Source organism: Morus notabilis, unplaced genomic scaffold (genome assembly GCF_000414095.1).
Source record: "Morus notabilis unplaced genomic scaffold, ASM41409v2 Scaffold1585, whole genome shotgun sequence".
Lineage (NCBI taxonomy): Eukaryota > Viridiplantae > Streptophyta > Magnoliopsida > Rosales > Moraceae > Morus > Morus notabilis.
The window spans coordinates 1-15,444 of record NW_010357775.1 but is presented as its reverse complement, the minus strand read 5'-3'; the positions used below and the strand labels follow the sequence as shown (position 1 = coordinate 15,444).

The 15,444-nt window shown below is 34.8% G+C and overlaps 4 protein-coding genes across 6 annotated transcripts; 3 read left to right on the top strand and 1 right to left on the bottom strand.

Moving 5' to 3' along the window:
- The first annotated feature begins 639 nt into the window (after window positions 1–639).
- Window positions 640–5,518, top strand: LOC21386076 (E3 ubiquitin-protein ligase MARCH2). The gene is made up of 8 exons (XM_010090869.2): window positions 640–813; window positions 1,478–1,798; window positions 2,004–2,089; window positions 2,300–2,446; window positions 2,862–2,964; window positions 3,672–3,784; window positions 4,056–4,182; window positions 4,853–5,518. Exons 2-7 carry the CDS (start codon window positions 1,570–1,572, stop codon window positions 4,146–4,148), a joined length of 771 nt encoding a protein of 256 aa, XP_010089171.1. The 5' UTR covers window positions 640–813; window positions 1,478–1,569; the 3' UTR covers window positions 4,149–4,182; window positions 4,853–5,518.
- A 1,115-nt stretch (window positions 5,519–6,633) lies between these two features.
- Window positions 6,634–9,808, top strand: LOC21386075 (pre-rRNA-processing protein esf2). Its single transcript, XM_024176239.1, has 7 exons — window positions 6,634–7,385; window positions 7,490–7,553; window positions 7,658–7,725; window positions 7,962–8,051; window positions 8,132–8,262; window positions 8,523–8,675; window positions 8,764–9,808. Exons 1-7 carry the CDS (start codon window positions 6,893–6,895, stop codon window positions 8,779–8,781), a joined length of 1,017 nt encoding a protein of 338 aa, XP_024032007.1. The 5' UTR covers window positions 6,634–6,892; the 3' UTR covers window positions 8,782–9,808.
- Window positions 9,809–10,835: 1,027 nt separating this feature from the next.
- LOC21386074 (ubiquitin fusion degradation protein 1 homolog) lies at window positions 10,836–11,659 on the top strand. Its single transcript, XM_010090867.2, has one exon. It carries the CDS (start codon window positions 10,853–10,855, stop codon window positions 11,657–11,659), a length of 807 nt encoding a protein of 268 aa, XP_010089169.1. The 5' UTR covers window positions 10,836–10,852.
- A 628-nt stretch (window positions 11,660–12,287) lies between these two features.
- On the bottom strand, window positions 12,288–15,020 carry LOC21386073 (ras-related protein RABB1b). Of its 3 annotated transcripts, none has more exons than XM_024176214.1 (7): window positions 14,970–15,020; window positions 14,718–14,838; window positions 14,387–14,526; window positions 13,680–13,762; window positions 13,123–13,327; window positions 12,930–12,998; window positions 12,288–12,617 (listed from the first exon to the last, which is right to left on the bottom strand). In XM_024176214.1, the coding sequence occupies exons 2-7, from the start codon at window positions 14,761–14,763 to the stop codon at window positions 12,525–12,527; spliced, it is 636 nt and encodes a 211-aa protein (XP_024031982.1). In that variant the 5' UTR covers window positions 14,764–14,838; window positions 14,970–15,020; the 3' UTR covers window positions 12,288–12,524. The 3 variants fall into 3 exon arrangements, with proteins under 3 accessions (XP_024031982.1, XP_024031986.1, XP_024031976.1); XM_024176218.1 differs by having other exon boundaries at window positions 14,974–14,988; XM_024176208.1 differs by lacking the exon at window positions 14,970–15,020 and having other exon boundaries at window positions 14,718–14,917.
- Between the last annotated feature and the right edge of the window lie 424 nt (window positions 15,021–15,444).

The window sequence follows — 15,444 nt, the reverse complement described above, 5'->3', positions numbered from 1 at the left end:
GTGTATCATTCATATGATAACTTGAAACTTTTTTAAAGCTACAAAATTTTGAGCTTTACATTTTTTTTTTTTTTGTAAAAAATTTAAAATTATCACCCTTTCTTTGCTCGTTTAAATTATTACATGATATAATGAGTTACAGACCAAAATTGCAACAAAATAAATATGTAGATGAAATGAATTAATTTAGAGATGCTTGGGAGTTACTGCTGGACCAAGTCTAGTACTACAGTTAAAACCCTTAATTAAAGACTCAAAATTCACTTTAGTGCTAAGATTAATGGAAAAAAGAGATAAATACCTTTATAGGTGCATGATCATGATTTATATCTGATTAATAATATTTTTAATCAAATAAATATACTAGTAAAATGATATTAATCAATAATGAGAGGTTAAAAGTGCATAATCAAGATTGCTATCTATTACTCTTGATTAATAATTTTTTTAGTTAAATAATTATACTAGTAAAAGAGTATTAATCAAGAATTTATAGTTAAAAATTTATGTTCATGTATTCTTAAGGGTAAGTTATGCAATTTTTTCAAGATTAATAAATCCATACCCTCCCAACAAACAGAAGAAACAGCAGGGGAAAAAAAAATCAGAAAACAAATAAAATATAATTGGGAGAAAAGAAAAAAAAAAAGGAAAAGAAAAGAAAACTCAGCCAATTAGTCAATTCTCTCTCTCTTTCTCTCGTTGAAGACAATTTACAAAATCCCAAGAATCCCAATTCATCCCCATCTATGAATGCTCTCATTGTTTGATCCCATCCATGGCGATTGTTAGAAATTGCTAAGACATCATCAGGTAATCATTGATATATTTAACAATTTCATTTTCAGCTCGAAATTCTTTTGTCTGTTCTTCTTTTTCCTTTTAGGATCTGTTAATGTTTTTTGCTCTATTGTTTAACATGTCTGCAAATTTTCAAGGATTATTCTTTGTAAAGTTTTTGAATAGGAAACTCAAGAACACTGATCGAATTCGTTGTTATGGTTCGGAAGAATTATTGACTGTTATCTGATTTTTTTTATCTGATTTATTTATTATTATTATTATTATTATTATTATTATTATTAGGGACTGATTTAAAGGAATTGATAATCTGAAGGTATATTTTTATAATTCTTGCAAACATAAGGTTGAAACTTGAATATCTAATTTCACTTAAACCCAGAGGAGGATTTCGAGATCAGAAAATAGGAGCTAAGTGAAGGGTCCCTTAATATATATATATATATATATATATATATATATATATATATATCCTCATAATCCCAATGGTGACAACGTGTATCATGCTTGGAGTCGGGTTTCGAGTGTTGAACTATGAAGTTTGTTGAGAAGTTTGAAATATTTGTCTCTGAGATGTTATGTTGTCAAAGTACCATGTGTGTCGATGTTTGGTTTACTAAATAGGTGACTCACCTTCTAAAAGCTTTGTGATTTAACGATTTTTCTCTACTTGCAGGTTCGTTTGTTTTTTCTTGAAATGGTTCAGAGGTACTTTACCTCTGGCAATGACCTTCTTAGTAGTACATTCCTGAGTATACTTGCTTCGAGATGCAATTAAATGATAGTCGCAAAGAAGATATTTCTGAACGTGAGCCCATCTTAGGTCAGTCTGACAGCGAGGACAGATTTGTAGAATCATCTTCATCATGCGAAATTGTAACCGTTGGAGGGGATCACGCTATTATCGACCAGGATCTGCAAAATCTTCACGTTGATGAAATTTGTCAACTGGTGAATGCAGATCAACCACAATGCCGTATATGCCTTGATTCTGGAGGTCTTATGCTTCCTATTTCATTTGTTTAGTAACCATTGCCAGAAATTAATTTATTTATGAAATTATGTTCAATTACTCTCCCACAACCCCCCCAAGTACCTTTTAGGAAGTGCACCATGAATCAGTTGTTGATTATTCTTTATTTTAGTAGCTAGGAAATCTATTCATCTCAAATCTTGGATCCATTGCTTACTTTTTCTTTCAGAGGAAGACTTAATTGCTCCTTGCCAGTGCAAAGGCACCCAGAAATATGTCCATAGATCATGTCTCGATAACTGGAGGTCAACTAAAGTAAGTACTGGTTGCTTTGTTTTTGCCCTGCCTTATAGCAGATGGATTTTCCTACTTTTTTCTTTTGGAATCATTACGTTGCAGATTACCATGCTAATCATTATTTCAATGTCATTAACTTCTATGTCTTCAGTAGTAAACTATTCTATTTGTATTATACTACTCTGAAAAAGATGATTTATAATTATTAACTATTTCTTTATTTCTCAGGAGGGCTTTGCTTTTGCTCATTGTACCGAATGCAGGGCAGCGTTCTTGCTACGTGCAAATTGTCCACCTGATCGCTGGTGGTTGAGATTGAAGTTTCAATTCCTTGTTGCTAGGGACCATGCACTCATTTTCATAATTGTTCAGCTGGTATGGGCACTAATGAAATGATAGATTTCTCCTTTTCTTCTTGATTTCGTAGTCACATGTAGATTCCATTTATTTCATTTTTCTTGGGCTGGTCTACTACAAACAAGGCAGATGAAGTTGTCTGATATATAAGAAATCTTCAAATATTTGCTTAAAAATTTGAACAAAACTCGTTGACAGATGGCTTAATATTCACATTCATTAAAGTTCACGATTTGCATTGTTTGAAAAGTAAGTTCCAAGGGCTGAATCACACTAGTGTTAGATTGCAGGGGAAATTTTCTAATTAACACCTTGAGTTGGGATATGAATCTACCTTTTTGGAATTAAAGCTTAATTCAGTTCAGAATGTCAACTCATCTGTAAAAGATTGTCTCTTGGCTCATAAGCACTTTTGCACTGTTTTTTTCAACAGATCGTGGCATTCTTGGGGGTTCTGGTTTATAAATTTTATGGTGATGAACTAAGGGAAATGTTTGGTTATGAAGAACACCCATATGGATTCTATACTATGGCCGGTATGCACGCTGCTGGCCCTCTTTGCAATTCTCTCTATATCTATCTCTTATATGTCTATACATAGGAATGCAAGAACATATTGCTAATTTTGTATTAAAAAAAAAGAGCACGCATTCTTAAATTCGTATATATTGCACATTCTGGCATAATATTGTTAACAAATGTTTAACAGTCTTTTGAAAGTCATGTTGCCACGTAGTTAGGAGTCATGGACATTGAGTATCATGTGGATATGGAGCAAGGGAACATGTTGTTTGCACGTGACCTTAATTTCCAAAACTTTGTATGTGAAATGCATAAATATTTTTATGTGCTGAGATTAACAGACTACGTGCATATTACGTATATCATATTTAGGTGCGTTTTTGTGGATACTTGAAAGGAGGCATAGATATTCAATATCACTGGAATAATATTTTGTTTAAGGTGCTTTGGCAACACCCAAACACCTCACACTCTGGGTTCTTTCCCGAGTAAATGACTGTTGTTTCATTTCAAAGACTCATGGTGTTAGATATGGATGGTGGAAAGGCAAGATTCTGTGTTCTTGAATTTTTCAAACATTTGTTGCCCTAAAGTTGAAGATGTATCGAAGTAATGAATAATAGAGACTGTGACTCTAGCAATATGATAATTCTTGAATTTAGCTTACCACTCATGTGGATACACTACAAACATATGACTCTATATCCTTTCTTGATTGCAGTTTTAGCTATCCTTTTGGTGGGTTTGCTTTATGGTTTCTTCATAGCTATAATATGTGGGCAGAGGATCAGCGAACGACACTACCATGTTCTTGCTAAACAAGAACTAACAAAGGTTTGGCATCTCATGCTCTGGAAGCTAATTTACTCATTCTGAAACTTGTGTATAGAAGAACTGCTAGTGTATATGTTTGACAAGAAGTTTATAGTAGGATGCTTCTTAACAAGCTTAAGGTTATGTTGCTTTTATTCTTGAATGCTTGTTTTTGGTCTCTCTTGACTTAATTTTCTGAATTTGAGACTAAGAATCTAGGCACTCAAATCTGTTTCAAAGCTTTCTGTCCGTAATATCGCTGCAGTGATTTACCTCGGGAATTTCATCTCAGGAATATGTTGTAGAAGATCGAGAAGTTAATAAGGATGTCCCTGAACTAGACCCCAGTCATGTCACGGAACTGAAGATGTTGGGCCTCTATTAGTCTGGAAGTCTATAAATTTTGCTGCTTTTGTCTGGTAACATTCTAAACCTTCGTTATAGTGTTTTATATATCTTTTGAGAACTATGTTATACTTCTGTCCACTTTATTATTTTGTTTTTTTATTTTTTATTTTTAAATGAACCTACCGAGTAGTTTCCACGTTTATGATCTAATATTTGTCATAGTCTCAGTGCTTTTTGCTTTTTGTTTTTGGCTGAGCCTTTGCTGTGGAACTCGCCTGTTTTGTATGTGTCCACGTCTGCTCTCTTTATTGGGAGCGTTTAACAAAGATTTGAAATAAAAAAGATATGCTTTCGCAAATGCTCAACATATTTGTATCAGTGCTTTTTTGGTCAATGTCTTCAAAAGTTTCTTTTTAAAAAGAGAGAGAAAATGGGGGGAAAAAATAATGATCTGCAGTCTGTGTTTCTTCACTCTCGTTTTGGTTAATCTGCTCAAGGAAGCTGAATTGGTGTTATTGTACCATACGATCTGCACCTTTTTCTGTTCTTTACATCCGTATTTTCAGATAAATGCGTTGTAATACTTTCATTTGAAGTGAGACGCATTGTAACGGCAAACCATCTTCTATCTATCTCTGTTCAAAAGTCTATGATTCCCTTTCTTGCTCATGTATTAATTTATACCATGTTCGCAACTCTCCCGTAAGTTGTTGATACACCAGATATTTGCAATGAACTTAGGCCTTGCTTTGGGACGACTCGTATCACTTAGACGCGGCAATTGAATATCTACCCAAAGTCAACCTGGAAATTGGTTTTTATCTACCCAAAGTCGACCTGGAAATTGGTTTTTCTTCTCACCAAGTGAGACCAATTATATCAGAGCAACGTCCACATTAAAGCCAAACCAACTGAATAGAAATAACTTATGTGCCCAGTTCCTATTCTTGGTAACTCTGTTACCACGATCTTTTCCGATTTCTCACACGATGATGTTGTTTCGGTTAAATAAGCCTTTTCTTAAAGCATCTTCAATGCCCGGACTTGTACAGCATATTTGTTTGTATGGAGATCTCAAAGGGAAGAATGAAACAGAAAACAGAAAATGTTATTGTTTATACGGATTACCTGGTTTTTGACAATGATGTGTCAAAAACCGCTTGTGTTTTTCTATTACTTGGGCTTGTTGAGTACTTGAGTTAGGCCTCACATTGTATCATTTGCTCGTTATACGACGGTGTTGCTGTCTCCCAACTGCTTTGAGTGTGTTGTGTTAGATTACTGGGAGGGCTCTTTTTCTTCTTTTTTTTTTTTTTCTTTTCTTTTCTTTGGTGTAAGTTTTTAAATTAGTAGCATTATGATAATGATAGTTCGATCTCTTCCTTTTTATTTCTTTTTTGGCTGAAACTCTTTCTTTTTTTTTTTTTTTTTAATTTGCTAATTAGTTCGTGGACTTGTTTTTATTGACAGTTAACAAAATTGATGGTGAATTTTTAAATTTAGTAGAGGTAATTACATGTTCACCGCGTAATAAACTTACAATTTTACCCCCAAAAAAAAAAGGTTGTATAAGGTTGAATCTGTTATCTTCAATGTCCTTAAAAACTCTCGAAATTAGAATATTAAGAGTATGTTTGGAATGTATATTTAAATTATAATTTTTTATTGTAACATTTAAAATTTATTTTTTTAAAGAAAGATAATGTAGCAGAATCGTTTGGTAAAGGGATTTGAATCATGATTTGAATTATGATTCAGTACAATATTTTTTTTCACAAAAAATATACGTAAATTGAGAATAATTCTAACTCATAATTCTGAATTTATGAATTAAATGTATTAATTAATAATTTAAGTATGAGTATATGAACAAACGAGACTTAAAATAATTTTATGAACAGAAAATCAACGCCGAATCGGATTACAAATGTCGCTTGCTAACTGAAAGTATGAAACAATGAAGTAGAATACCATTAGTGTTTCATCCCATTACTGTTTTAAGTCCCAATCATGACGACAATTCCAGGTATTTGGAAAACATCGCATTAGAAATTCAATTCAATCCAATTCACAGCTAAAAGAGTTCAAGTATTAAGGCCTCGTTCACTTTGCTGATTCGAGTTTAAAATTTTAGTTTTTCTACAGTAAAAAGCTTTTACAAACAATCACATTTAATTTTTTTGTTACAGTAAAAAGTTCTCACATAAAGTCACATCTCAACTCGAATTAACAAAGTGAACGGGGCTTAAAATTATGGTCGTTTATTGATTTGAGTTGAGAAGTAACTTTATATTATAATTTTTTATTGTTGTAAAAAATTAAATGTAATTATTTTTTAAAAATTTTCACTGTGATAAAATTTGAACTCTAAACTTAAATAAACTTAAATTTAAATTCTAAACTTAAACCAATAAAATAAACGATTTATATTTTTAAAAAACAAATAATATGTTGTAAAATATTTTCTAAACAATTACCATTGAAAACAATAAAATAGTCCCGGAAAAAAAAAAGACTTAAAAGATAGAAAGGCACAAGTTTACCTCAAAAATTCCCAACTAAAAAAAAAAAAAGGGAAAAAAAGTTTACGTCGGACACATCAGCCAACACCCGGAAAGAAAACACACTATCGTGTGAAAATGAAACCCTAGCTCCCTGTTTCGATCTCTTTCCGACCTTTCTCTCTCTCTGTCCCTCTCCGGTCGCCGCTTCGAACTCCGGCCACCGTCAAAGGATTCTGCACATATCCGCGGTGATCGAAACATTTGAAAAACAAGAAAAATGGCAGAGGAAGAAATTCAGTTGAATAATGAGAAAGCAAAACCTGACAAGGAAAAGAAAATTAAGAAGAAAAAGCAATTGCTAAAGGAAGATGCTGAAATGGAGGAACAAGATCAGAATCAACTTCACAAGACCAGTTCCCAAAAATCTAAAAAGAGGAAAGAGGAAAAGGCGAAATGCAAATCGTTGAAGGAAGAAATGGAGAAGGAAGAAGAAAATGGCGCGGGTGGAGAGAAGAATCAGTCACAGGAAGCTGTTTTGGCCGCCATTGATGAAGGAAAGAAGAAGTCCTTGGAGGAAGAAGCTGATGACGAGAAAACGGATATGAAAAAGATTAATAAAAGGAAGAGACGGCTTTTGAAAGAAGCTGCCATGGCTAACAAGCGTGGAATTTGCTACTTGAGTCGCGTTCCTCCCCACATGGATCCGTTCAAGCTTCGTCAGCTTCTCTCTCAATACGGAGAGATACAAAGGATTTACCTTGTCCCTGAAAGTAATCGCTTTTTTATGATTTGTAACTACTTTTTGTTTGAAGTTTCTAGATATCTGTTTGGTTTGGAGTATTAATCTTTGAACATTTGTTTGTTTATATTGCAGAGTCTGCTGGTAAAGCGCCCCGCAAGCGCGCCGGTCGGTTTCAAGAGCAAGGATTTTCGGAAGGGTAATGTGTTCATAAATGAGTTTCATTGTTTTGTTATCAAACCAATTAAAAGTTTCAATCATGGTTTATATTCATTTGATTTGTCTTAATTTTGCACGATGTAGATGGGCTGAGTTTTCTGATAAAAGGATTGCTAAAAGAGCCGCTAATATGCTAAATGGTGAACAAATAGGTATGTATACAGATCAAAATTATGCTGCTTTAGTTTTATTTTTGTTTTTTCAACTTTTGCAAATTGTTAATGTGTATGTAGTTGTCCAGATTTTCCATTGAAAAACTGCTAAATATTGAAGATTTATGTCTTACTGTTTGTCTGTTTGTCTTTGTTTATTACTCTTTTATAACATCGTGCTTACCTGGAGTATTTCTTGTAGTTGAGCTTTCTTGTCTTGTTTTGTTTGTGTCTAGGTGGGAGAAAGAGGTCATCATTCTATTATGATCTTTGGAATATCAAGTACCTAAGTAAATTCAAGTGGGATGATCTGACTGAAGAAATTGGTATGATTTTTTGTTGGATTGTTTTGCATATATCATGATAGGTAATGAATGTGATATAAAGTTGAGATGTTTCGTTGCAGCTTACAATAATGCCGCCCGGGAGCAGAAATTGGCTTTAGAAATTTCTGCTGCTAAAAGGGAGAGGGACTTCTATCTCTCTAAAGTTGATCAGGCCCGTGCCTTGAGTTCCATAGAGAAACGATTAAAGAAGGTACATAACTCGTAGATTTCAATATGTTTCATGCATCAGATGCAATTAACTACACGCTTATATGTTATCCAACATATAGGAATCTTGTCATCTTTTAAAGAATTCCGTCTTTTTATCCGATACTAGACTAATCAAAGCTCATTACCATGCATAGGGCTTATCAAAATAAACTTTTGGATGGACAATTATACTGTATTCTCATTAAGCTTTTTGTAAATTTGGGCATGATTCTATTTACTCTCTTAATATTCTGTTTACAGAAGCAAAAGCTCCAAGAAGAGGCAGAAACGAATGCTGATCTCCCTGTTAGCCAGCAGTCACCGAAGGTTGTTCGGAAGTTTCAACAAAAACAACCTGTTGCTGATAATACCACAGTGAGCAAGCGTAGACTTTCTAAAGATATCCTGGCTGGGGTAAGCATCAGGTTTTTTTTTTTAAACATCTAATAATGTCTTCCATTTAAAGTTTTCTACTGAAGCTTGTGGATGATGCTGTTGATAGGTATTTGGTAGTTCCTGATGATCGTGACTTCAAGAAATTGACGCACTTCCATGTTAATCTGGGTGCTACAGTGTAGACCGGTTGAGGAAGCTCACACCACAGTTTTGTATGATCAAATTTCAAGTAACTAGCATGTGTATCATCTACTGTAGTTAGGATCTCAAATTCTTAGAACCTCGGCTATGATACTTGACACATAAGTTTTTCACTAACCGATGTTCTGAATTTTTGACTCGATTCTTTTCCACCAATAATCACAGTAAAAGAAACTGCTGCGTATTGTCATGTTCATTCTCTGTTTCCACAACAATCTGAAATTGCGGTACAATGCGCATTAAAAAAAAAGACGGTTCGACATTTTTATTTATCACTGATTTTTATAATAGTGATTAAGACAGAAAGAAAGAAAAATACTTTTAACCGACTCTGTCTTGATGCCATTACCAAGTACAATTGGAAGCAAAATACAAGTCACTAACTGTAGAATCATTTATTTTTTGAGAACTTTGGAACTATATATTCAATGTCGGGATAAATGCTAGGCAATATGGTGAACTTTGATAGGGGGGTTTCGGCTCTGATACTAACTGCATCAACCGCACTTGACGTAGTATATTCAAAGCATGGATGAAGATAAACATAAAGTTGCACAAAATGACCAAGGACAAAAACTATTGTCTTCATTTTAGATGCAACTCCGGTGAGATCTCGTGATCTGAGGCACGCTTGGGCTCCTAGCGGTGAAACCCCGGGCAATGGGGCCTGTAATGGCTCTCCAAGCCTTGAGTGACGAAGATCCAACGTGGCTATCCTTGTGTGACATTGTTGAGAGATCTGGTTAAATCTCGTCTGTTTAAGCCTCAACAATTCGCGAGGCTGCTATACAGGCGACAATCGCTACTTTGGGGAGCCAGCACCGGAGATCCATGCTTCGGAAAATACTGCAAAACCGATGGCTAAAAGCAGTGAAGCCAACGCTGAAGATCTGTGCGCGGGAGAAGCTCCGCAGATCTGATGGCTATGAGCGGATTTAACTATGATGCCACACGCCTCGACGGATTTTGTCTTTGTTTAGTTGTGATTTTTTGTTTTTTTGTTTTTTTTTTAATTTATCTGGATTTGTGATTGGTGATTAGTTTTGTGAATATTTGTGATTTGTGTATTTTTGTATGTTTTTGTGAAACTTTTCAAGTATTCTGACGTGGAAATAAGAGGAATCGACCTTTGTAGTTTGTGGGTTGTAATTATTTCTAATTATTTTGTGTGTTTTTTTACAATTTTGGTAGTAGGTGTTTCGGCGGGTATAGGCGGTTAACAACCGGTATCCATGGTAGATACCAACCAATATCCAAGGTATCCATGGTAACCACAATGGATACTGGCCGGTATGACAGTGGACATTGGCGATTACAAGTCGGTATCCCATTAGTTTCCAACCAGTATCGTATGGGTATACTTGGTAATCCAAATGTAATTGTATGAGATGGCGCGACATTTCTTTCATATGTTTTTTATTCATGATAAATGTTAATCCAATCTATAAAATAGTGGCTTTCTTGTAAAGAGCTCAATAGTATTCCCAATTAAAAATATAAAAAACGAAAACAGAATTTAAAAAAAAAAAAAGAAGGAAAGAAACGTAGATACGCACTCAATTATCCAAAATATCTTTTATCAAAAAAATTATCCAAAATTTCTAAAAGCATATACACGTGTATAAATCCCTCAATCAATAAAGCAATTCCGTGAAATTGAAAAAAAAAAAAAGGTTAAAAAAGACAGATTGATCACAAACATACATACTCCTAATCAAAATAGGAGTTCGAATAGGATGAAGAAAAGAAAAAGAAAAAAAAAAAAGAAAAACGAATAAAAAAAGAGTGAGAAACTTACTAGGAAACGAACTCCTATATCCCCTAGTATTACAACTACAAGAGGTGTATAAATATGTACCACGGGAGCCTCTATCTATCCTTCACTGAAGCAATTAACGCTCGAGCAAATTGTTTCACAAGTAGAATTGTTTCAGCAAATATAATACTAATAAGGATAGCAAATTCAAGTCCCTTTTGTATTGCAAGAATTAATAATGAGTAGTTTCATGCAATTCTACCGATGTTATCCGATGTCATTCAGCGGACAACATCACCTCGAGAATGGCAACAAGATCATACTGCCGATCTCGGCCTTGGACCTTCTGTCATCCATGACGATTGAATATCCGATGTTATTCCAGATCGTAAATCCGAGCGCACGCAAAATCTCTCACTGTGGAGTAATGGAGTTCAGCGCCGAAGAAGGCGAGGTCTTCTTGCCGAGTTGGCTCATGAAGAACATGGATCTTGAAGAAGCGGACATGGTCACCGTGAAAAACGTGTGTCTCAAGAAGGCGACCTTTGTGAAGTTTAGACCCCACGAGCAGGCTTTAATGGAGGTGTCAAATCCCAAGGCCGTGTTGGAGAAATCTCTTAGGGGCTTCTCTTGTTTGACTGCTGGTGACACTATTGTCATTGATTATAATGGCAAGAAGTGCTGCATTGACGTTTTGGAGACTAAGCCGGATAAAAAGGCTGTGAGCATTATTGAGACCGATTGTGAGGTGGATTTTGCTCCTGCTTTGGATTACAAAGAGCCCGAGAAGCCCGTGGTGGCGATGCCGGCAACGAAGAAGACGAAAGAAGAAGGCAGAGAAGAAGAAAAGGAAGTGAAGTTTAGGGCGTTTACGGGAGTGGGAAGGAGGTTGGATGGAGGAAAATCATCAGGTAGCAGAAAAGCTGGAAAGCTTGTGTCTGGCTCGTCTGAGGCAGTGGAGAATTTAGAAGAGTCCGAGAGGGTAAAAAAGAAAGAAAATGGTTTTCAGCCATTCTGTGGAAAGAGTTATAAGTTGAGTGGTTAGTTGATGATCATCTAGTGGTCAGGATGGAAACATAATTACTTGTAATATTCGTTTTTTCTTTCGCTTCAATTTTATGTTGCTTTTTATTTCAAATAATTTGTTGACCATATATATATATATATATATAATATTATTTGATATTAAGTCAATTAGATCGTCAAGGTGATTAGTTTTCTTCACTAGCACAATCCGTATGAGACATTTAACACTTGGGACAAATTGTCTCGATTCTGTGTCACGTACCTTTACTATTATATCCCATGCAAGTCTAAATTTCCATTGATTAGTTTGTCAATATCTAGAGTCCAATTGCTAATAAAAAATTTTCATCTGATTCAATATCATAACTAAAAATATCCATACTTTGATCAGGTTCCTTAATTAGTTATGCCTCTCTTTTACACCTACTGTATCTATATGAGATTTCATTGTTCTGAATTTCTGACTCAGATTCTTTTCCACCAAGAATAACATTTGAATAAACTGTTGTACATTTATATTCTCATCCTGTTTCGGCAACAATCTTAAAATGTGGTACAATGCAAATTTGAAACACAGGATGGTGGCATCCTATTCGACTGTTTTAGTTATCATTGATTTTTATAATAGTGATTAAGACAGATAAAAATAAAAAATAAAAAATAAAAAATAAAACCGTAATTTTAGACTAAAGTTTGTCCTGATGCCATGACCAAGTCCAACTGGAAGTAAAATACGACACGCTAACTGTAAAATCATTTATCCACGAGAACTTTGGAACTATACATTCAATGTTTTTCCACAAGTCACATGCACTTGATATAGTATGTTCAAAGCATGGATGAAGATAAACATAAAGTTGCACAAAATAACAGGGGTGATTATTTTAGCTGCAACATCCGCCTCTCTGAGCAACTGTTCCATCTCTGGCACCTGGCGGACCTTGAGGGCGTCCATAACCAACCTTGATGCCAGATGACTGCAATTATTGCCAAAAAAGTTGCGAGTAAGTAACCATTTGTTTCTGATACATTTTCATTTCCAAATCTATCGACGCTCTGGAATTCGCCATGCCTGCCTAGAGAGAAATATAATAGCTAACCAGATTTTGGAAAACAAATAACTAATGGTTAAGACATCGATGAATAATAATGCACAACCCTTAAAATAACTATTGTTGCACAGGTTTAGAAGTCCTCTATTTGTGGTCAGAGAAGAAAAGCCTGAACTCAAGATAATATCCCAACTCCTAGTAGCAAATAATCTCTCAGCAACAACTGACTTTAATTACCTCATTGGATACATCAAACACGCCTTCCTGAATGTTTTGAAGGATCTTTGCAGCAGTCTTAATAAAGGCCTGTGAGATGCGTGGAAATATCAGTTTAAACACATTGAGTCCTTGCCACTCGAAAGGAGGGAAACAATAAAATAAATAATTTTAGAGGGCTTGTTCACGGATTGGTCAAGTTAATCACTATCACCTCCTCAACATTTTGAGCAGTTCTAGCAGATGCCTCCAAGAATAAAAGCCCATTTTCCTTCGCAAATTGTTCCCCTTCCTCCTTGCTGACAACCCTCCGATGGGCAAGATCACACTTATTGCCTATAAGCATGATTGTCATGTTGGGATTTGCATGCTGCCGCGCATCCTCAAGCCAGTTTGCCAAATGGTTAAACGTCTCTCTCCTGAACAAAAACAATTTCCCTTGTTATGGTCAACACAGATAGGAGTTATGGGCCTCCCTAGCCTTACTGGTTAATCTTCGGGCCATCCACAGAAAAGGGAGATTTGAGAAACCATCGGAGCATGTATGTAAAAAGGGACAAAGCTTGGTACATGGCTCAGCTATATATAATATAGTCTACTCACTCCTTTACACAAGGGGATTCAAAAGGTCATTTGGCTTTCTTTCTCTAACTCGGCATCATAAACTCAAATGGCGCAATGATAAAGCTAAACATCTTTGTACACCAACTTTTCTCGCAAGTATTCACAAAATACAAAACACCCTGATGCAGAAAGAACTACACTACACACCTGGTTATGTCATAAACCAGAAGTGCTCCAGCTGCTCCTCTGTAGTAAGATCTGGTGATGGATCTGAACGATTCTTGCCCAGCCTGCAAGGAAAACAAAGCTTCCCGGGCTAAGATTTCATTGCATTACTAAAAACAGAAGTGCTAGTACTATGTTTAACACACCTTCAGGATTGATATATTTGTTCTTCTGATAATCTTATTTCAAAGCAATTACTATATCTAAGAAATTCACCTTGTTCAACTCATTATTAAAACGGAAAATAAGACAAATTATGATCAATTAAAACGAGGAATATAATAGATAGAAGAAGTATTGAAATACATCTTAGGATTAATGCATTTGCTTTTTATGATATTTTTGCTTCAAAGCAATTAAACTTCAGCATGTTCCTCTCAGGAGAAAAGAAAATAAAGATAAGAATTCTCCTTGTTCAACCCATTATTAAAAAACAAAAAAATACGAAAAATTGTGCTCTACTAAGACGAAGAATATTATAACAAATTCCAAAAAAAAAAAAAAAAAAAACACCAATCCGGGTTTGAACAAGGAGTTAATCCGTTCAAAATAGCAGCTTCTTTGTACAAGTCTCTAATTGTGCTTCAAAATTCCTCGAAATTCATTTCATTTTTCCGACCAAACTTTCTCAGCAGCCAAACAGGGGGAGAAATCGAAACAAAATACGAGAAAGAAAGGAGCTTGCTTACGGTGTCCCAAATCTGGAGCTTGATGGGACGGCCATCAATGGTGACCATCCGAGCACCAAACTCGACACCAATGGTGAGATCATGCACCGGCTGGAACCTCTTGTCAGTGAATTGCAAGAGCAGGCATGATTTCCCTACCCCTGCACCACACGCGATCACACCACCACCACCCCCAAATTCCCAAACTAATCAACAAAATTAACAATAACAACAACAACAACAACAACAACAACAACAAAAACAACAATAACAACAACAACACCAACAACAACAACAACAACAACAACAAAAAGATGATCGGAATTAGGGTTTAGAAATTTGAAAGAGGAACCTGTGTCGCCGATGATTATGTACTTGAAGAGATAGTCGTAAGACATGCCTGAAAGATGACGTCGTTTTCAAGAGGGAATAATGGTTCTCTGTGTCTGTGTTTCTTTGGTTTGCTTGATCGCCTGGAAAACTTAAGCCTTTTATTATTAGAAGAAGAAGAAGAATAGAGAAGAGAGAATAATAAATTATTAATAATTATTTCAGAAAAGATAATTGAAAATAAAAAGCGAGTATTTATTTAAGTATAAACTACCGACAAAAATTGCCTGAGGATTCTGGATATGGTAATCTGGCTTTTTTTTTTGGGGAGAATAGTGTTCTATTCTTTTATATTCTTTTATAGTTTTTAGAATTTTAAATTTTTCGAGACAAGTTTTGTAATTATTTAACGTGTGGTATTATATAGTTAGGAAGAATCTTCATCGCTCTTCACGATACCTCCTAATCAAAAAAGAAAATGATACATCCCTAATGTGAAAAATAAAATATACATCTCCGAATAGAGAGTTTCTCTAATAGTTCCTGAAAAAATAGATTATATGTAGAGTGCGTTTAGAACTCGTTTTAAAATGATTTTATTTTTTGTATGAAAATAAAAACGAAAATGTTTTCATTTTCATTTTGGAATCATTTATAAAAATGCGTTTGGTAATTTTATTCCGAGATTATTTTCAGTTTAAAAAAAAATTGAAATTGTATTTGGTGGTTTAATTTTTAAAAACATGTAA